General features: G+C 45.4%; 1 protein-coding gene, 2 long non-coding RNA genes, 1 other non-coding gene and 1 pseudogene across 4 annotated transcripts; 2 read left to right on the forward strand and 3 right to left on the reverse strand.

The window, feature by feature from the left end:
* Nucleotides 1–3,729: 3,729 nt before the first annotated feature.
* Nucleotides 3,730–5,731, reverse strand: Arl4d (ARF like GTPase 4D). Its single transcript, XM_005328080.4, has 2 exons — nucleotides 5,598–5,731; nucleotides 3,730–5,007 (listed from the first exon to the last, which is right to left on the reverse strand). The coding sequence occupies exon 2, from the start codon at nucleotides 4,904–4,906 to the stop codon at nucleotides 4,304–4,306; it is 603 nt and encodes a 200-aa protein (XP_005328137.1). The 5' UTR covers nucleotides 4,907–5,007; nucleotides 5,598–5,731; the 3' UTR covers nucleotides 3,730–4,303.
* A 1,802-nt stretch (nucleotides 5,732–7,533) lies between these two features.
* LOC101965935 (protein lin-7 homolog C pseudogene) lies at nucleotides 7,534–8,096 on the reverse strand (annotated as a pseudogene).
* Nucleotides 8,097–11,066: 2,970 nt separating this feature from the next.
* Nucleotides 11,067–11,997, forward strand: LOC144375618 (uncharacterized). The gene is made up of 2 exons (XR_013435635.1): nucleotides 11,067–11,109; nucleotides 11,709–11,997. It is a non-coding gene; the product is annotated as an uncharacterized LOC144375618 (long non-coding RNA).
* LOC120884584 (U2 spliceosomal RNA) lies at nucleotides 11,267–11,457 on the forward strand. Its single transcript, XR_005727013.1, has one exon. It is a non-coding gene; the product is annotated as a U2 spliceosomal RNA (small nuclear RNA).
* A 2,282-nt stretch (nucleotides 11,998–14,279) lies between the features above and the next one.
* LOC144375615 (uncharacterized) lies at nucleotides 14,280–17,641 on the reverse strand. The gene is made up of 4 exons (XR_013435632.1): nucleotides 16,264–17,641; nucleotides 15,497–15,555; nucleotides 14,700–14,738; nucleotides 14,280–14,450 (listed from the first exon to the last, which is right to left on the reverse strand). It is a non-coding gene; the product is annotated as an uncharacterized LOC144375615 (long non-coding RNA).
* Nucleotides 17,642–21,243: the final 3,602 nt, after the last annotated feature.

The raw sequence follows: 21,243 nt of genomic DNA on the forward strand, positions 1-21,243 counted from the left end.
CACTCTGAATTCAAAAGAGGATTTAATTAATAAACGATGATACACTTTTTTTTAGAGAGAGAGAGAATTTTAATATTTATTTTTTAGTTTTCGGCGGACACAACATCTTTGTTTGTATGTGGTGCTGAGGTTTGAACCCGGGCCGCACGCATGAAAGGCGAGTTTGCTACCGCTTGAGCCACATCCCCAGCCCCTAAATGATGATACATTATCACAACAGAATCTCATGTGGTCGGGCTGGGATTGTGGCTCAGCAGTAGAGTGCTTGCCTCGCACGGGCGGGACCTGGGTTCGACCCTCAGCACCACATAAAAATAAAGGCATTGTGTTGTGTCCATCTACACCCCAAAATAAATAAATATTAAAAAAAAAATCTCAAAAAAAAAAAAAAATCTCATGTGGTCATCAAAAAGCAGTAGAGTGCTCATCTAACACATGCGAGTCATTGGGTTCAATCCTCAGCACCATATAAAAATAAATAAATACATGTCCAACTGCAACTAAAAATATATATTCATAAAAAAACCACAAAAGAAAAATCTACATGTCCTGTCAGTGAATCATATTCAAGATATAAATGAAAAAAGCAAGACTGTACAAAAGTACATCTTATATAATCCTATGTGTGTTATTATAGACATTCCTTTTTTGTATATGAAGAGAAAAAAAGTATCTGGAAAGATATATAAAAACCTGTTCACAGTGGCTAGTTCTGAAGTTTAAATTAAGGGGTCTCTCCATTTTCTTTTCTCTTTTTTTTCCCCAGAGGCACAAAGATTTATTTAGGAAAGGAGATACACATTCAAGAGAGAATGCTGGTCATCTTAAGGGTAAGAAGCTTTTGGGGTGAAACAAGGAATACATCTCCAGAGGGAGAGACTTATTTTCCCATTTTCTGATTTTACATTTCTTTCACAATAAAGACCTACTGCTTTTGTAAATAAAGGGAACAGGACAATAAAAAAAAAAAAATAGGAGTAGGGCCAAGGGCAGAACTCAGTGATAGAGAACATTCTTCCTAGTATGTAGAAGTCATGGGTTCAATCCTCAGCACCAAAATAAATAACTTTTTAAAAATTTTAAAGGACTTAAGAATGAATACCCTTGTTTCTTCTAATTCAGCCAGGGTAGGAAGTCCAATGATATCCGCCCACAAACTCCCTAGCAGATGGTCTTGGGAATGAAGCATGGCCAGACAGCCCACCCCTTCCAGCCAATGCTGGCCTGGGCCTCTCTTTCTGCCTCCACTGTTCTCCTTCCATAGCCTATTAGCTCCCTTTTAAAACAGAACCATTCTGGAGAACAGGCGTAAGAAAGACATGAATGATACACAGTCAGTATGAAAGGAGGGTGGGAACTTCTGGGCAGATTTGAGGCCAGAGCCCTGTTGGGCTGCAGAGATAAAGCTCCCACTCTCCAGGAAGGGAGTAGGGGAACCCAGGGTTGACCCTTAATCTAATCAATGATTAGAGGGAAGAGGGAGGGAGGGAGCAATCAGAGCTCGGAAATGCTGGACTTGTCTCCCACCTCCTGTCGCCTGTCCTGGGAGAACAAAGAACTGGCCTGGGAGCAAGGATCTAGATGTACCACTAAGTAGCTGTGTGTCCTGTTCATGTCACTGCTGACTCTGAATCTAAAGACCTCTTCCTTTCCTCTTTCTTCTCTCCTCCTTGAGTTTGGGCAGCAAAGGGAAGACTGGAAGGAGCATGAGAAAGAGGGGAACCGCTGCTACCTTTTCCCTTAGGTAGAGGGACTCCAGCAAGGGATGGCATTCATAGAAAATTCCTTCCACCTGGATTTTATGTTCAAATCTGCAAGGAAATGGGGAGGAGCCGAGGGGCCTGTTCTGAAGGGAATTCCAATTTGGCCTGCAGGTTTCCTTCAATTCCATATTCATCGAGCTCCTGTCACCACTCCTGGCCCCCCAGAAACTCTCCTCAGCACTCCTCTCCCCTCAGCATTCATATCAGAGACTATTACTTAAGAGGAAGCTGGGACAAGGGAACAACAACCTTTCCCCAACCCTGCCCCTCGGTTGGACCAGGATTCCTAGCTGCCCTGGGGCTAGGGCATGGGGAAGCAGATTCTAGTTCTAACCAGATTGGAAGGGGAGATGGTTGGCATAGCCAGTACCAGAAGCTGACACCTTGGAGGCCCCTCTGCTAGGAATGGGAGAATACATCTGCATGTCTTTCCCCCATATCAAGAACAAGAGCCCTTGGTTCCCTGTTGACCATAAATGAGAAAGAAAAAAAAAAATGTATACATATCCTTGAAGATTTTGAGACAAAGGAACAGAATTGGAGAGGTGGGGGAAGATCTTCCAGCAGGACAGATCTTTCTTGCCACATCCTTCCCAGCCTGCACCAGGGCCTTGTACTGTTCCTGGGCTAGAAGGCTCTGCCCCAGAGGCTGGGAGAGATTAGTCACAGGTGTATATCAGGGAAGCCAGGTAGCACAAGTCCCTGGCAGAACTAGCCCAGTAGCTGTCAAGCAGTACCCAGTGCTGACGCACACTTGAGCACCCTTCTGGATCAATGCACATTCACCCCCATCCTGCCAGCTAGAGTTCTGGAGTGGGGGATCTAAATGGGCCCAGATTCAGCAGCAAAGCTCAGCTTCTGGCAGTCCTGTGTGGGAAGAAGCAAATTCTCAGGAAGTCTCCCTTACAACAGAGAGGAGATTGCCAGCACCTTTCCCCCCTCCCCAGCCCTTTTATCTGATTCTGTAACGGGAACTGAATGTACCTTAGGGATCAATCACGTTTGCACAAAGGGTGGGAATAAGAAGGAGAATGGGGGGGGGCACCCTGGGATCCCATGTTTGCACAAAGGGTGGGGGCAAGACAGGGGATAGGGGCTGGGGGACTGGAAAGAAATGCTCAGATTTTAATCACCACTCCCACCCAGAAGGATTAGCAGAAGCTAATTGTTTTGCATTATCAGAAACAGCTGGCCCTAGGGCTGATGAGAGGGGACCAATCCCCCACCCATAAATCTCATCAGGAACACTCAGGTACTGGCAACATTAGCATTTTATCCTTACTACCACTAACATTGGTGACTGTCTTCTCCCTTTCTGTTTCAGAGGGTGGGAGGTGGGGGATGGACAGCTATGGCTCCTTTCATGAGAACTACCTTTCCCATAACTGGAAGACTCAGGCTTACTCATTGGGCCAGCCCAGGCCTCCCCAGCACTAGCAGTGCTGTCACTGCCAGTGAGCTGCAGTCAGCAGGATTAAGCACACTGAGGTGGCTTAAGGCCAAGGAGGAATTACTTTCCATTATCACAGTTTATCTTCCTGGGGAAAAAAAAGTCAGACTCTGACTACTGGGGAAACAAGAAAGATGGGGAGGCATGGTTCTTCCAGGAGGAATCCCAAGGTTAAGAACCTATGACCTGCTCCAACTGGCAAAATTTGAAATCAAATCTACAAGAGGCAGCTGGTATCAGGAGCAAGCAGCAGAGGATAAGAGGAAGGGAGGAAACTCAGAGAAATAAGGCGTGATCCCCTAAAACTACAGAAATCAGACCAATAATAGCTACAGAATTTTTCAATTACCTACTTAACTTTTTCCATCCCTCCCATTAGTGTGTAATCTAATTTTTATCAGTGCTTACTTTACCAATTCAGCTGTGAGATCAGCCTCCACCCTCCACCCCATATAGAAATCCTGAACTCTCCCTGGGGCTAGATAAAGAGAGGAAAATGCCAGACCAGATAAGAACTAGAGGCATCAATCTTTAATAACTTACAGGCAAATGCTAAAAAATAGTTAATAATAATACAGAGAACACACATGGCTTATAAAAAGGGTTGTGGGTCTACAAATGTGAGGGAGAGATTTGGTATTTTCACAGAGACACAAAAAATAAAGACTATTATGACTGGCATTTCTATAAAAGCAGCTGGGGAACCCTCCAGCTGGAAGAAGAGAGAATGGGAAGATAGTTCTCATTCATCCTAAATGCATTCTCAGAACTTTCTACCCCCCATAAAATACATCCAAACAATAAGCTAGAGAAGGAAAACAAGAAACAAGCTCGAGGTAGAGTCAGCATTTACATTTGTCTCCAATCTTGCAGCCCCTACTTCTCCAGAGGAGAGAATAAAGGAGATATGTGCAACAACATCCCCTCTCCCATCCCGTCCCCCAGTGTGGCACCAAAACAGGACCCCCTTGATCCTTGGTCCTTCATTAAGGTGAACAGATCCTGCATCTGGGCTGACCAAGAGGTCACAGGCCCTGCCTGGCTATCCAAGTGTACAGACCCCTAGTACATGGGGAGGAACAGCCTCAGGTCACCGTCTCTTCTTGCTTGCCCGGGCCACCTTCTTCCTCTTGAGGATCATCTCATACAAGCGTTCAAGGCCTGGCTGCAAGCCCAGCCCATCCACAGCACTGCAGCCCTGCACGTGGGTGAGCGTGGCAGCTGCCAGCTCACGGACTGCCAGCCTCTTCTCCACCTCTGCTGCGCTGAGTGCCCCAGGCTGGTCCTGCTTGTTGGCCAGCACCAGGACGGGAACCCCCTGGTTGTCTGAAGCCCGACTGATTCGATGCAACTCCACCTTGGCCTCTTCTAGTCGCTCAGTCTCTGCAGCATCTACTACAAACACCAGCCCATCTGTCCGGCGGGTGTAGGAGCGCCAAAGTGGTCGCAGCTTCTCCTGACCCCCAACATCCCATACTTGGAAGGTGATTCCGCGGGAGCCCCCCAAGGGCACCCGGATCTTCTCAGTGTTGAAACCTTTTGTGGGGACGGTCTGAACAAACTCCTTGAACTTGAGGCGGTAAAGGAGGGAGGTTTTTCCTGCTGAGTCCAGCCCGATGACTACAACATGCAGGGCCTGGAAGTGGGGCAAGAAGGAGGCGGTGGGCGCCATCTCAGTCAAATGGTTCCCCATTCTGAACTAAGGGGCAGGTCAGAACTAAGGAGTAAGTCTCGGCTCTCAGTTGAAGGAGGGGGCCTTGAAACTGCAGGCCAGGGGAAGCACGGCTGGGTTATCTAAACAGGGAAAGGTCATGGGAGGGGAAGAAGGAAAAAAAAAAAAAGATGTTTAGCAATTAACACACAACTTGCAACTTCTTGATCCTTTCCTTAACCCACCCTTTTGAAAATTCCTTTCATTTACTTATACATTTTTTTAAGCAACTGCAGATGTAACAGGGGTGTGCCCCACTCCCTAGGGGCCCTAGGAGAGGCGATGAAACCTAGAGAAAACCTCAGGTCCCAGGATCTCAGGTGAGGGGTGAGGACTAGATATCATGGAAAGTCGGCTTCCAAACCTTTTCCCAAGCTTGTAGCAGGGAAGCAGCTGTGTGACCTTCAATCCCCGGCCGAGAATCCTCGCGGAGAAGGAAAACTCAGGAAGTGCCCCCAAAATAAGTTAGCGTGCGAGCGCTCCCTGAGACGGGAGACGGAGTCCTGCTAGCACACGCCTTTTGCGTCCCGGAGCCCCAAGCACGCCCCTTCTTCGCTGTGACCCTCCTGTTCACCAACCATTCTCTGTTCACCACAAGCCACTCTCGACCACTAACCCCAGCTCCCCGGAGCCCGCTGAGGGCTGCCTCTGCACGGCCAGAGCACCTCTTTACCTTCAGCTCTCTCCCAGTGCCTTTCTGGGCCAGTCACGGATGCAGCCACAACACCTTCCTACGAACAGCCAGCTCAACGCCACCGCGGATTCTGCGGCGCTGGCCTGGGTCTTCGCCTTAAAAACCCTTACGTGACGTCACGAGGCGCGGGCCAATCAGCGGCCCCGCGGCAGCGGGACAAGGCGTGGAGATCCGCGGGTTGCCGCGGTGAAGGCAGGGTGATGAACGTTTGCTCAATCTGTGACCGTTTTATTTGATATTTTCTACCATAGTCTCATGTTTGAAATTAAACTCACGGGGTTCAGGATGTAGCTTGCTTTATTGAGCGCTTTCCTGGCGTGGGCGAGGCCCTGGGTTCAATCCCACCACCACTGCCCGCCACCCACGGAAAAAAAAACTGGAATTAAACCCAGGATTAATCGGGTTCGAAGGTGAGAGGCGAAAAGGAATGCGGCACCGCCTGACTCGAGGGAAGGGAAGGGAATGTCTTAATACTCGCAATACCATCACATCCTCTTCCCCAGGCAGTTAACACTACGTGTACTCTCCTTCATCCAGAGGGTCTCCTCAGAAATGCCAAAGATGTCTATCTTTCCTGATTCCATTTTCAAACTAGTGCTAAACCCATTACCCCCATAGATCCTCATAATAGTTGGTTAAGGATTCTTGTCTGTATTAAAACACACACACACACACAAAAAAAAAAAAAAAAAAAAAAAAACACCTCTGAAGGTTAAACGTCTTTAAGGTCATGCATGGCACCAATAGCTAGTATGTGGATGAATCCTCACCACTTGACTATCCAGCCTCTCCCATTGGAAAGCTGTAGGGCTAGGCATCCTCAGCAGAAGTCCCTCCCTGTTGCTCTAGAGTTCAGTGCAGTCGCAAGCCCTCAAGATTCTCCCTTGTTTAAATAGACTTTTGGCCTCATATTGTGCCTCTGCAGGAACCAGAAAGGCTATGGGAATATAGAGACCTAAAAGGGCTTACACTCTTAATAATAAGACAGGAAGGACTGACCACCGACAGGAAAGGCAGTGACAGGATAGGAGAGCACATGTATGGGCCTTAGAAAGTAGTGAGCTAAGCATTTATAGGACTTCAAAAGCGGGAAAGTGTCAACTGGAAGCTTTTGGAAAGATTTCAAGATATTCATTGTTCCTGTTTAGGACCAATTAGGAGGGCCACAGGACTAGGTAGCATCACACCAACCACTGCAGTCTGCTACAGTCTGGAAGCCTTGAATAAGGGATGTCACAAAGAGGCAGTGTGACCAAAAGGACAACAGTGATTATATGCGGGGAGATAGGTAGAACTGGGGAGCGAGGTGAAAGCAAAGAAATCAAAGGAGGATGATATTTTCAGTTTTACATCAAGACTGGATTCTTTTATTATATAATTCAATATTAGGGTTTGTGTAAATGTGATTTTAGTGGGTTTTTCCCCCCAGAATTACCCTTATCACCTTTTACTTTTTCAGAAAAAAAATGTATGCTTCTCTGGAACCATAAATAATGTTAACACAGACATTTATAAAATGTGAAGGAGGATTTCACCGGAAGTTCAGCAATTTTTTTTTTTATAATCTTTGGCATTGCACCCATGAGCAGGTCATAAGTGACATTTCTCTAATTAAAAAGAAAAAAACAGAATATAAAGTGTTGTGTTGTTGGTGGTGGTGATGGTGGTTTATTGGTTTGTTCTTTAATTTGGTACTGGAGACTGAACTCAGGGATACTTTACCCCTGAGCTACATCCTCAGTCCTTTTTATTTTTTATTTTTTAATTTTGAGACAGGGTCTTGCTAAAATGCTTAAAGTCTCACTAAATTGTCCAAGCTGGCCTCTAATTTGTGATCCTCCTGCCTTAGCATCCCAAGTTGGTAGGATTACAGGTATGTGTCAATATGCCAGATTAGAATATAAAACTAAATGTATTAGTTCTGTTGCCTATGTTTTGCTGATCTCATTTCAAAGTGTGACCATTTCTTTTAATATTTTAAGTATATACTGTACTACTAATTTAACCTATTCTTGGGCTACCTTCAGCAGTTCTACAGCTTTACCATGATGTTCTCCTTCGGCGTTGACTCCATTAACAGAAAGGAGTTGATCTCCTCATTTGAGGCCTTCATGCCTATCAACAATTCCACCTGGAATTATTCAAAATCTATAGATTGGAGAGTTTTGTTCCTTGCCTCTCATAACATTGAATAGAACAGTCTTCTGCTTTTGGTAGCTCAACAACTTGAGGATGAGAATGTCCTCCACTGGCAGCAAATCAGCGACTTGGAAGTTGCATTAGCTCTCACTTCAGGACTGCTACTTATATCCATAGTCTCATAAACATGTTCATATACCTCTTTTACAGCATTACAGAACTCACTTTGAAGGACTCTTTGGTGGTGGTACCTCTTCACTCCTTTGTAGTTTTTTTCAACAATTTAATTGCTCTACAAATATCCCTCTGCAGGTGTACAAGTTATCCCAGCACCACCATCTTCTCCCTTAGCAATAGGTTTTTTGTTGCGGTTTTTGATATTTTGTACTGGGAATTAACCCAGGGGCAATTTACCACTGAGCTGCATTCTCAGCTCTTTTTATTTTTTATTTCAAGACAGAGTCTTGCAAAGTTGCAGAGACTGGCTTCAAAGTTGTGATTCTCCTGTCTTACCCTCCCCCAAGCTGCTGGGATCACAAGCATGAGCCACTGCGCCTAGCTCTGATTCCTTTTTTGATGCACAACTTAAACCCATATGTATCCCATAAATATGAATAGTCAAAAAAGCAGAAACTGAAGCACAGAATGGTTAGGAAATTTACTCAAGTTTACCCAGCTTAAATTGGCCAAACCTGGCTTTGAACAAATGTCACATTGGCTGTAAAACTGAAAACACACCAAAACTGAACAGTTTATTGTCTCCTTTGAAGATTCCTTAACATTTCTTCTATAATATCTCCTGAGATTGGCACCCAAGAAGGAAATTGTCACTTATCTGATAAAGGAAATGAAACTGACAGTCTCACCCCACCCTTTATCTTTCATGTTTGCCAGGGAAGGTGTTGATGAACAAATGGTAAGGAGAAGGTGGGGCAAGAAAGGGGCCTAGCTTGACCAGATATCAACAGGCCCTGGGCCTACCCCAATCCCTGCCCCTGACTGAAAACTCTATTCACTGCATCCCCACCCCCTCCTTGCCCCCAGACTATTCTCTACCATCAATGACTTCTGGGCAGCTTCACCTCTTCAGCCCTTCTTCTCAAGAGATTACAGCCCAGGACCTAAGGCCTTGAGGGATTTATTGAGAGAACACTGGGACTTAAGCACAGTGAACATTATATATGGAAATACTTATTAGCTGTTAGGCATCATTCTAGATTCTGAGTGAAACAGACAAGGACCTGCCCTGATGGAATGTAAATTATAATGGAGAATGGGGAGAGTTAATGAATAAAAAATCAGATAGTGAGACATTCTATGGAGGAAAAGAAAATAGAGAAATGTGTAGGAGCATGCCTGGGGAACAAGAGCTAATTGAGACCCGAGGATGGTGCTCAGGAGGACCTTACAAAGAGGTGACACCCCTGGGTTCAATACCTGGTACAAAAACACACACACAAAAAAAAAGAAAGGGAGGGAGGGAGGGAAAGAAGGAAGGAAGGAAGAAAAAGAAAGGAGGGAGAAAGGGAAGAAAAGAAAAGAAAACACAAACTGCCTTTCTGAACAAGTAGGGTGGGGAGGAATGTGTAAAGGGAGATCCTAGCTACTCTTCACCCTAACAAGAGCTGTTTCCGAGGCAACTATGCCCAAACCCTGTATCCAAAGCCAAGGATTGGAAAGGAGCAGATGCTGCCGCCTGGCGGATGTGTTTGTCACAGAAGAAAAGCAGAGTACAGGGTGAAGTTTTCAGTGGCTTTGCCTCCTTCTGAAGTGACACCTTCTCTCTAACTAAAATACAAAAATAGGGCTGGGGATGTGGCTCAGTGGTCGAGTGCCCCTGAGTTCAATCCCCGGTACCAAAAAAAAAAAAAAAAAAAAAAGAGCTGGGGATGTAGCCCAGCCACCAGGTGAGAACTAGGGAGAAAGGAAACATCAGGCAGAGGCAGCTGTAGGGGACGAAGCCCATTTTAACAAGCACCATCAAAAACGGGTTCTGGAACAGGGGAGAATCCCTCCTTCTGCCCTGAGGGGCTCACCCCACCTGAAGAGCTTGCAGCCTTCTGCCTTGCAGAGAGGACCTCTGGATCACCCTGACTCAGAACAAGCCTCTGCAGACGGGTCAGGTCTGAATCTGGTCTTCCTCTCTGCTGGCAAAGAACGAATTAAAAACCTTACAGTCAGGGTTGGGTTGTGGCTCGCCTAGCACGCGGGAGACCCTGGGTTTGATCCTGGGCATCACATAAAAATAAATAAATAAATAAATAAAAAGAAATCATCAAGAATATCTCAAAGGATTGAAATTATAAAAACAACAACAAAACATATATTCTGGGCATCTTTTGCAAATGTCTTGCAACAGTGTCCTTGGGAAAATTGGGCCCGCTCGCAGCCAACAACTCCCTTGGGCAGACAGCCCCCTCTAACTGGCCAGTCCCAGTCCCCTGGGGTTCTGCTTTTTTTTTTTTTTTTTTTAAGGATCAAGAGATAATATTTATTCAAGCCTAAGCATGTGATATATACTAAATAATGTCACCTGGGTTCTCTCAAATAATGTCAGTTTTAATATTCTCCTCTTCCATCCCACTCCAGAGACATCACTGATAGGTTTTACATTAGACTTTACAATACAATTCTCTTTCCACACAATCCTTTATACTCATATATCTATGAAAAATAAATATTATTAAGTGTATTTTTAAATTAAATTAATAACAGTGTAGTCCAAATCCTGTCTCTCCTCAGGTCTTGATTTTTTTCTTATCTTTTTCTTTTTTTATTTATTCATCTGTTTATTTATTTCTTACATACATGACAATAGTGAAGTGCATTACATTCATAAATATCCATTCACAGCACAAGTGTATATAAAGAATGTTCACGCCAAATTATGCCATTACACATGAGCTCTTATATTTTTTTGCATACAATTCTTTTTTTTTTTTTTTAAAGAGAGTGAAGGAGAGAGAGAGAGAATTTTTTTTTTAATATTTATTTTTTCTAGTTCTCGGCGGACACAACATCTTTGTATGTGGTGCTGAGGGTCGAACCCGGGCCGCACGCATGCCAGGCGAGCGCGCTACCGCTTGAGCCACATCCCCAGCCCTGCATACAATTCTTAATACACCTTTATATCACAATTTATCATATCTCTGTTTGTATTTAATGTATGTTGACACCAAATTCACATCTTCAGACCGGGGTTCTGTTTTTGTCAGTGGGTGCGCGGAAGAGAGGAAGTCCCCGCCGGTAGCCACGCCTTCCTGGGGACGGGGCGGGGTATGCAAAGTAGTTGAGGGCTCCTCTGCTCTGAAATGCCTGAGCCGCTAGAGATTGTTAAAATTGCTTGTTCCAGGTGGGTCCAATAGTGAATCTGCGGTGGGCCCAGTGGACCGCGTGCGAGTCCGAAGGAGACACGGGGAAAAGAGAGTAGGAGTAGGCGTGGCGGCGCTCACCGCGAGTTGAAAGTGGGCGAGCTGAGGGTGGTGAGGGCGAGGGGCGAATGGCGCGGTATCGCTTCTCGGCCTTTTGGCTAAGATCAAGTGTAGTATCTGTTCTTATCAGTTTAATATCTGATACGTCCTCTATCCGAGGACAATATATTAAATGGATTTTTGGAGCAGGGAGTTGGAATAGGAGCTTGCTCCGTCCACTCCACGCATCGACCTGGTATTGCAGTACTTCCAGGAACGGTGCACCCCTCTGGGGGAACCTGTATACTGGTTTAAAAGTCAGACTCTACACTGCCCCTTAAAGCATTCTTGCTTAAGTTCTCTCTAACCTGATTTTTATTCAAATACCTCCCCAAGATTGTTTTCCCAGCGTCGGGTTTACTAGTCTGTCTCTCCTGCCACTTCCTGCTACTCTTAACTTTCTTGAAAAACTGGACTCTTTCAACTGTGGTTTTCAATTTTGTCTTTGATGTTCATGTCCCCTTTTCCATTGCACATCTAGATTGCTACAGTGCGTTCCAGGAGGGATTGTCCTAGTGTTTCTTCATTTTTAAGGCTCACATAGCAAATTACTATTCTCCTGTTACGTCTGTGCTAAATTAAACACGAAGCCCACTGGAGACCCAACAACACCAGAGGCTGACATCAACAGCTGAACAAGGCCTTAAGCAACATGGTGAGAGCCTGTCTCAAAATGAAAAGCAAAGGGCTGGGGATGTGACTCAGTGGTAAAGTGTCTATGTTCAATCCCAACACCAAATAATAATAATAATAAATGAGTCCACCTGGAACCTGGGCAAAGGTCTTGTGCTATTTAACTCAGTTGTGTCTTGCTGGTACCTGGGAATTGCACTGGATTGCGGTGACTGGGTGATAACAAAGATGTCAATGCCCTCAAAAATTTTATTCCCTACAATGTTAAAGAAAAATTATATTCCTGATACCTGTACAAGATGGCCAGGCCAGTTTGTTAAGATTCCAAAGAGGCTGTGGTGATAGATAGGTACAGGTAGGTACAGGGAATAGAGAGAGAGAGAGAGAGAGAGAGAGAGAGAGAGAGAGAGAGAGAGATTTTTTACTGGAAATAAGCAGATGCTGCCTTCTGGTAGATGTGTTTATCACTGCCTGCTTTCTAAAAGCTGAGGCTCTGGCTCAGCAGTAGCACACTTGCCTGGCATGTGTGAGGCACTGGTTCAATTCTCAAAACCGCATTGTATAAATAAATAAAGGTCTATGACAACTAAATATTTAAAAAAAAAAAAAAAAGGAAGGCAAAGGTAGAGGCTGAAGTTTTCAGTGGCTTTTTTTTTTTTTTGTAACATGGATTGAACCCAGGGATGCTTAACCACTGAGCCACATCCCCAGTCCTTTTTTATATTTTATTTAAAGGTGCCGGGTTTCTGTTCTTGTGACTAAAAGGCTCAGGGGTCACTCTAGTTAAACTGGGCTAACTGGGCTGCACGAAATAACCACACAAGAGACACAAATACCTTTTTCTTTGGGGTTGCTGTGACGGCTCTAATGAGCTTAAGGGTCTGCAGAAAGAGAGAGCGAGAACACAAGCTGACCCCTTTTATTGAGGAGAAGCTATTCAAATGAGGCAAGGGGTCAGGTTTCAGGGGGCTGAGTCTATCTTCATGATGTCCACTGTCAGCAGGTTGACTGACACCTGGGTAGGCCACACCCAAGGGCCCAGTAAGAGGTCGGGACACACACAAGGCACTTCCATGGAAGATTCTATCCTAAATAGGGCAAGGGATTATATTACAAAGGAACATGTAAGCATAGCTTCACCCATGGGGCTGTAGCAAGACACACCCATTTGTCGGAGACCAGCTCCAACAGGGGGTCTCAGGAGGAGATAGATGATGGTGAGGAGTCGGCGAAAGAGGGGGTGGAGAAACAACACAGACACCAAAGTGAAGGTGTTGATCCCAATCTTTACTTGTGAAGTTGATCATATATACTTTTCATTTTGGCAGGCTTACAGTACTTTGTGGTTACAAAACAGGAATCATTATTCAAACAAAACAAAATATTACGTAGCTACAATTAGAATAGAAGAATGTATCTTGGCTTATGCATAAGCAAGCATTTGTACTTTCAGTTCGAGTTTTGCTTTGAGCTGTTCTGCTTAGTTAACTTTTAATAATAGTTACAAATGTCCCAAACTATTGGTCTATACCTTGACTATTCTTTCTTGACTTACTGACTGGAATCGGTGCCATGGTTACGGCAGTAGTTGATTTGTTAATCAAACTTTTAATCAAACAAAAGTAAGAGCACAAACCATTGTGCACAGGAACAAGAACAAGTTGCCCAGTACTAAACACTAAACTATCTTCTTAACATTAATTTTTCTTCTCTAGATTTTAATTTAATTTCTCAAAAACTTCCTTGACAGGAATACAGGGAGTTTTTCTTTAGACATTAACAATTTACACTCCACAGCTGAATCATTGCATTTAGAGCAAACAGATCTATGCTTTAGAAGTAGTTGCATTAATTGGGAAAGTCATGATTTTTCCTTCATACTTAATGGTCATATGAGAAATCGCAACTATACTTATTAAAGGAATACAAAAACAAATCAGCCCATTCCCAGAAACATACTGCGCTCCTCCAGAGGATGGACACCTTGCGCCATCCACCTCAGTAGGGCCTTGCCATTGCCTGAGTCAGGGGAGGGGCGCAGCACCCATTTCTGTGACTGAGCGCCTCAGCACCTAGGTAGGGAGTGTAACTCAGTCACCCGTAAGGTTGGCCTCCCACAGACAGGGTCTCACTAAGTTACTTAGGGCCTCCCTATTTTGCTGAGGCTGAGATTGAACTCAGGGGCACTCGACCACTTCTGCTCCCCAATCCCAACCCCAGCCCGCATCCCCAGCCCTATTTTTCTATGTTGATGATCCTCCTTTCCTCAGCCTCCCAAGCCTCTGGGATTACAGGATGTGCCACAGGGCCTGGCTGAGGTCTTCCTTTCTGGCAAAGCTATTCCTACAGTTTGAACTCAGGGATGGAAAATGCACCCTGCTTGACCTTTTTGTGTGAGTAAGTAATATTAAAATGAACATTATCTAAGCAAAATTTTAATGACATTCTCCATACATTAACTGAGGGCCTCGCAAGAGGTCCAAAGTATGTGGAAACAGGAGGAGACTGCAGGGTAGGAAGATTAAGAAGAGCTCATCTGAAGCCACCTAGCAGTGCCAGTGGGGTGTCATCCACGTGGACACCTCAGTGCCTGAAATAAAGGAAAGTAGAAACTCAGGGAGGAGAAGGGAATTGCCAGAAGGAATTAGGACAGGCTGGGGCTGGGGCTGGGGCTGGGGCTGGGGCTGGGGCTGGGATGAAGCTGGGGCTGGGGCTGGGGCTGGAGCTGGGGATTCTTGAAAGCAATGTCCAGAGGTGGCTGAAAATTTGAAGGAAGTGAGGGGGGCGGTCATCTCAACAGAGGAGCCAATGGTAGAATGGTTCTCTCTAGAAAACTTACCCTTTATGAAGGACTGAGCTGACATGGACATGCAGGAGCCTAGAGACAAGAGAAGATGGAAGTGATTCCTTCTGTGCCCTTGTTGGAGGGTGGTTTTTGGTGTCCCAGGCCAAGTCCTTATGGAGTACAAAAGACAACTCCTGGGCCCTGTAGACACATTAAGGGGAGATGGCCCCAGTCCCCAGAAAGAATGTGAAGACTAAGAAGCAAGATTCCAGGCTTGGGTTCAGGGCTTTTTGAGAAGCAGAATGGGGGCCTTGTCTGCAATTAAGAGATATTTTGCGCCAGATGATCCTCAGAGCGTAATAGACACTGAGCCCCAAATTGGGGTTCCTCTGTGCTGGGGACCTCTCCCTCCCTGAAGGCTCCAGAACAACCCCAAATTGACATATCCCCACTGCATCCTTGTAGAATGTACCACCAATTTGCTGTGGGCCAGTCACTCAGAAAACACCCTCAGTCTGAATTCTGTCCAAATTGGAGAGTCTTTATCTAGCCAGCTGGTGACTGCTCCCTGCAGGACCTATCTCTGCCAGGAACAGTGCCGGGTCCGAGTTTTCTGGGGTTTATAAGGGGGAAAGAACTATATCCTCGAAAATGTAGGTGCAGACAAGCAAGCAGGACACAGAAGCTTATGGGGCAAGGAATATGGAACACAGAAATTGGCTATTCAGAGTGACTTTGAAATAATTCCAGTTCCCTTCCCTGCCTCCTGCTAAGGAGGCCTCTGTGGACTACACACACACAAGGGCACACTCACTCAGCCAGAGTTTCTCTTCCTCTGTGCTCTGTCTCACCTTGAAACGTGAATATCCAGGGTGTTTGTTAAGGCTAGAAAGGCAGGAGTTCATGAGACCTGGTGATGAAACAAGCATAAGTTACTCATCTGAAAGTTTCTTTTTTCTTTTTCTGGTAGTACTACTAAACTATACATCTACATCTACAAACTCAGCCCTTTTTTTTTTTTATGTTGAAACAGGGTCTCACTAAGTTGCTGAGGTTGGCCTCAAAGTTTTGAGCCTCCTGCTCCAGCCTCCTCAGTATCTGGGATTACAGGCATGCTCCACTGTACCCAGCTCATCCCGGAGTTTCTGAGGACAGAACACATCAGGACTGGACTTTTTATCATGTCTGGGGCCCAGGTACAAGTCTGATGGTCAGGGGCAGACCCCTCCCTGCCCCAAAACACATTCTGAACCCACCCTGAAGATTCGGAACTAGGAAGCCATGCTGTGGTTCCCTGTTCCCGATCTCCCAGGGCTCAATATATCTGCTGATAAGCTACAACTCACATCCCACCATCCCCACTCCCTCTTCTGTCATCCTCACCGTGGAAGAGAGGCTGACACCACATCAGACACCCTCTGCAGAAGATGACAAGCTTCTTTGCAGCCCCAGTTTGACACAAATTCACCCAGAGGCGGTAGCTACAGAGGTAGTAAAGGCTGAGGGTGCTGAGGAGGACTGGACAAGCTGTGGTGGCAGATAGGGATTCTGGATCTGGGGCTGGGATGGGATCCAGGGGTTCTCTCCTCAGCCTCTCCCTCCCAGGAGCCTCACTTACCAGGACCTGAGAGGTTATACAATTGCCCTCCAGCTTCACGAGCCCCCAGTGAGTCAGGCTGGGGTCCTTGCCTTTGGGAATCCTGGACACTGGACAGAAAATTGCACTGAGTAACCGGATCCTGATCACTTCCTTGTGGTGGCCGTGGTGGTGGTGGTGGTGGTGGCGGTGGCGGTGGTGGCAGTGGCTCTGGCTGCAGCAGAAGCTGTGCTTGTGGTGGCTGGTGCCGTGGCTGCTGTATTGGTGGCTTTGGCTCTGCTGGTGTTTTTGGCTGCGCTGGTGGCTTCGGCTGCACAGATGGCTGGTGCAGCTGTGCAGGGGGAGCCCAGGACTCCTGCAACTCCTGATATGTTTGGGATTTTTTTCTCAGATCGGTATTCCTCCATTTGGTGTTTCTTTGGTTGCTGACAAGAAGCTCCAGCCAAGTGGCATCTTCCACCCTCCCACCCTGTCACCCAGGAGCCACAGAGGTTTGAGACAGTGAGGCAAGTGAATAGAGAGCAAGGGTGGTTAGAAGCATCTCTGTTCCCTGCAGTTGGAGGCTGAAGCTGGGGCCCAGGCTGCCTTCCCTCACCTGCCACAAAACCCAAGAAGTATTTCCTGGGACTGTGCCACCCAGCACAGCCTCTTCCCAGGAGATGGCACTGTCTGAGCATCTGAGCCTGGCTTGGAGCCGGGCACTGAAAGGAATTTTCATTGCCAGAGGATAAAGAATAAGTCTTTACTTTGATTTTTTTTGGGGGGGTGGTAGAGTGGGGGGGACACAGGGAATTGAACCCAGAGGTACTTAACCACTGAGCCGCATCCCCAGTCCATTTTTTATTTTATTTAGAGACAGGGTCTCTCTGAGTTGCTTAGGGCCTTGCTACATTGCTGAAGCTGGCTTTCAACTCACCATCCTCCTACTTCAGCCTTCCAAGCATTCCCCACCGCCACTGCCACCGCCAGATATCAAGTCCTTAATTTGAACCACCACTGTCCAATAAAAACAATGTATGCCACATGTGTAATTTTACATATTCTAGTAGCCACACACGAGATCAGGAGGAACAGATGAAAAAGGAAAATATATATATATATCCCTCCCCCGCCGCAGTACTGGGAATTGAACCCAGGGTGTTTCTAAGACTGAGCTACATCTACTGGCCTATTCTTTTTGTCTTTTCTTTCTTTAATTTTTGAGATTGCATCCAGAATTACCCAGGATGTTCCTGACCTTGGACTCCACCTGTCTCAGTATCCCAAGTAACTGGGATTAGCAGGATACCACCATGTACTGTTAATATTATTATTATTTTTTAAAGACAGAGAGAGATGAGAGAGAGAGAATTTTAATATTTATTTATTTATTTATTTTTTAGTTCTCGGTGGACACAACATCTTTGTTTGTACGTGGTGCTGAGGATCGAACCCGCGCCGCACGCATGCCAGGCGAGCGCGCTACCACTTGAGCCACATCCCCAGCCCCGTACTGTTAATTTTACTATATTTTATTTAACCAAATACATCCCAAACCTGTGATCAATATGAAAATACTAATATTTCAGCCACATTCAGTGGCACATGCCTGTCATCCCACCAGCTCAGGAGGCCAAGACAGGAGGATCAGGAGTTCAAAGTCAGAAACTTAGCGAGACCTAAGTAATTTAACAAGTCCTGGTTTCAAAATAAATTATAAAAAGGGCTAGGGATGTGTCTCAATAATTAAGCTCCCTGCATTCAATCTCTGGTACCAAAAAATAAAATTAATATCTTATGTTCTTTGTTTTGATACCAAGTCTTCAAAACGCAGTACACATTTTATACTTAATAGCACATCTTCATTTGAACACTAAATTTTCACCAAAATCGTTGATCTCTATTTACTTCTTTTTTTCTTTTCGATCTTTTTTAAATTTCATAAAATTTACAGTAGAAAATGTAGATTTAGGGGGCTGGTGTTGTGGCTCAGTGGTAGAGCACTCACCTAGCATGTATGTATAAGGCCCTGAATTCAATCCTCAGCACCACATAAAGATAAATAAATAAAGGTATTGTGTCCATATACAACTAAAAAGTATTTAAAACAAAAGAAGAAGAAAATGTAGATTTAGACATCTGAGTTACACCAAACATTTGTAAAATTTTCCTAATATGTAAGTTGAATATTTGTTCTAAAAACTTTATATTTAAATTAATCAAATTTATATAAAATAGTAAACTCAGCTCTTCATTCTCACTAGCCACATTGCAGTAGCTCAATAGCCTAGAGGCTGGTGGCAACTATATTAGACAGCCCAGCTTCAAAACCTTTCAGCCATGCTGAGCACAGTGGCACATGCTGTAGTCCCAGTGACTTGGGAGGCTGAGGCAGGAGGATTGCAGGTTCAAAGCCAACATCAGCAACTTTTTGGGGCCCTAAGTAAGTAAGTGAGATTCTGTCTCAAAATAAATAAAAAATATATATATATATATGGCTGAGGATGTACTCAATGGTTAGGCACCTCTGGTGTTTAATCCTGTCCAAAATAGACAAACTAAAACCCTCCCAGCCTAATTTCCCTGTTCCTACCAGCCTACAACAGCCAAAACTAAGGTGATAACTCACCACCACCACCACAGTTTCTCTGAGAGAACTCTAAATGACCGTGCTTCCCTCCTACCCCAGTATGCAACATTCACCAAATAGCAGCCTTCTCCCTAGGGGATTGTCTTCCCCCATTTTCTTCCTACTCATGGAGAACCCTGTGGACCTGGTCCTTCCTATGTACCTGTTCTTGCTGCTGCTGTTGTTGCTGCTGCTGCTCAGCCATTAGCCACCTCCTCCGGTCCAAAGCCATCTGTCGGCGCCGGGCTTCCCAGTGGTAGGCACTACCCATGATGGTGGGATGGTGGAAGCCCCAACAGGGAGTGGGGGCAGGCAGCCCAGGACAATGCCCCCACCACCTCTGTCACCTCCTGCCCCAAATGCACTGCCTATAACCACAACCACCTCACAATGTGGCCACTGCCAGGGCAACTGGGCAGGTCCCCCGCCCTGCCTTGGTGGGGAGTTGTTCTTCTCAAGGCTCCTGGTAAACACCTGTAAGTCTGCTAAATTCCTTTCTTTCTCTCCAGGGTCTTGAACAGATAGAAGACACTTTCCCATCTTAGTGTGAAGTCTCAGCGGGCCCCAGGAACAATTGTGCAGGGAAGTCTTCTCATTTTTCTTTCTGTCTTTTTTTCCCCCTTACTTCTCCTGAGGCGTTTCCAGCAGCAACCACTGGCCCTCTGTTGACCCTCTCTCCCTCCAAAGTCTCTGAGATTGCTTTTCCTCATCCTTTGTCTTTCTTCCTCACTCTCCCCCTTCCAATAAATGTCTGTGTTGAGTCAAGATAAAAGAAAATACAAAATCCACTAACCTTCACTGAGGGTGGAAAGCAACCTTTGTATCAGATCAGCTCCAAAGAACCTGTTAATCCTAGCTGTGTAGTGGAGTTACCTTGGACTTTGGTATTAAACAGCTTCAAATTCAATCCTGGCTCTGTCACATATTTGCTCAGGGGACTTAGGCAGACCACAGTCTTGGAGGCTTCCCTGTGAAGGTTATTGGTTGACCTCAAGGAATGCTGGAAATACCAGCTCTCATAGTGGGGCATCCAAATATGAACAGCTGTTAGGGACTTCACAGCTCTGCTATGGGTCCAGAGGGATGCTGAACCTTTTTGGATCTTTTTCTCCTTTGGTAAAACAGTCGCTGGTTCCTTCTCCCAGCACCAAGGAGTGCTGTTGTTTGCAACAATAGGTTTATGAGAGTTGCCAGATGCAATAGATGAAATAGAGGCTAGTTACTGGACATCTATCTTCACAGCACATTTATATTCATATAAAATAACTCTAAAAATATTGCAATGGAGAGCCAGGTGCAGTGGAACATGCCTGCAGTCCTAGCTCCTCAAGAAACTGAGGTCTCAAGTTTGAGACCAGACTGGGCAATTCTGTGAGAACTTCTTTGAAAATAAAATAAAAAGGATTGGGGATGTAGCTCAATGCTAGAGTGCTTGCCTAGCATGAGTGAGCCCTGGGTTTAATCCCCAGTATGGCCCAAAATTAAAAAATAAATTTAAAAAAATCTGTAAAACACAGGACTCAATGGAGACTTTTTTTATTATAAAATTTCACAATGTCTAACATGTCATGGCATTATTGTTTTCTGTATCTCTAAGAAAGCAAAGAAGACAGACTCTGTCCCATAATGGCAGCACATCTTTCTGTGCATCAAACATAAGATGCATCCTGTTTTCTGACATGTAAAAATATGAAAGCGGGGGGCGCAGGGAATGTTCATCTTCGGATAAAACCAGACACCATCATGGAGTGTAGCCACCTGATCTAATGGCTCTGAACAGGAAGGCTGGGCTTTGAGCCTCGGTCTGTCCACCACCTGGTGTCCTTGACTTTCTCTCTCGAGACCTTGGTTTTATCATGGGACAGGTAAGCAGAAAATGGATAAATGCCCTTCTGGCATGGACTGCCTTTGCTGCTCTCTGCTGCCCCCACTGCTGAGAAAAGGGAATCGGGTCTCGATGGCACAGCTCCCCAGGGATGGTGAAGCTCAAATAAAGGTACCAGAGGACCCCCTTATTTTAAGAACTAGACCAAGCTCCCCATGTTTGGCCCTCAGCACCCACGTGTCCAGCTTCTTGAATCAGTTCCCCCCACAGCTGAGGTGGGCTCGGTTCCATCCTTAGTATCTTGAGGGGAAAAAAAAAAAGTGCCTGACATTCATAATTGAGTGCCCACCGTGTGCCAGCCAATCGCCTTCAGCAACTGTCCCAAGAAACAAATAAAAAAGACTGTGTATTTTACTCAGTGGTAAAATGCCACTTGGTTCAATCCCCAGCACGAAACAATAAATCTTTTCTTCTAGATTTTTGAAATCTATACCTCATTATTGTTATCAATAGTCACCCTACTTTTCGATGGCATGTCTTTCTTTTTTTTTTTAAAGGACTCTCATTT

This window comes from Ictidomys tridecemlineatus, chromosome 3, assembly GCF_052094955.1.
Source record: "Ictidomys tridecemlineatus isolate mIctTri1 chromosome 3, mIctTri1.hap1, whole genome shotgun sequence".
Taxonomy (NCBI): Eukaryota; Metazoa; Chordata; class Mammalia; order Rodentia; family Sciuridae; genus Ictidomys; species Ictidomys tridecemlineatus.

Coding starts and splice junctions, on each gene's coding strand:
- Arl4d (XM_005328080.4), bottom strand. CDS start 4,906: ATGGGGAACCATTTGACTGAGATGGCGCCCACCGCCTCCTTCTTGCCC.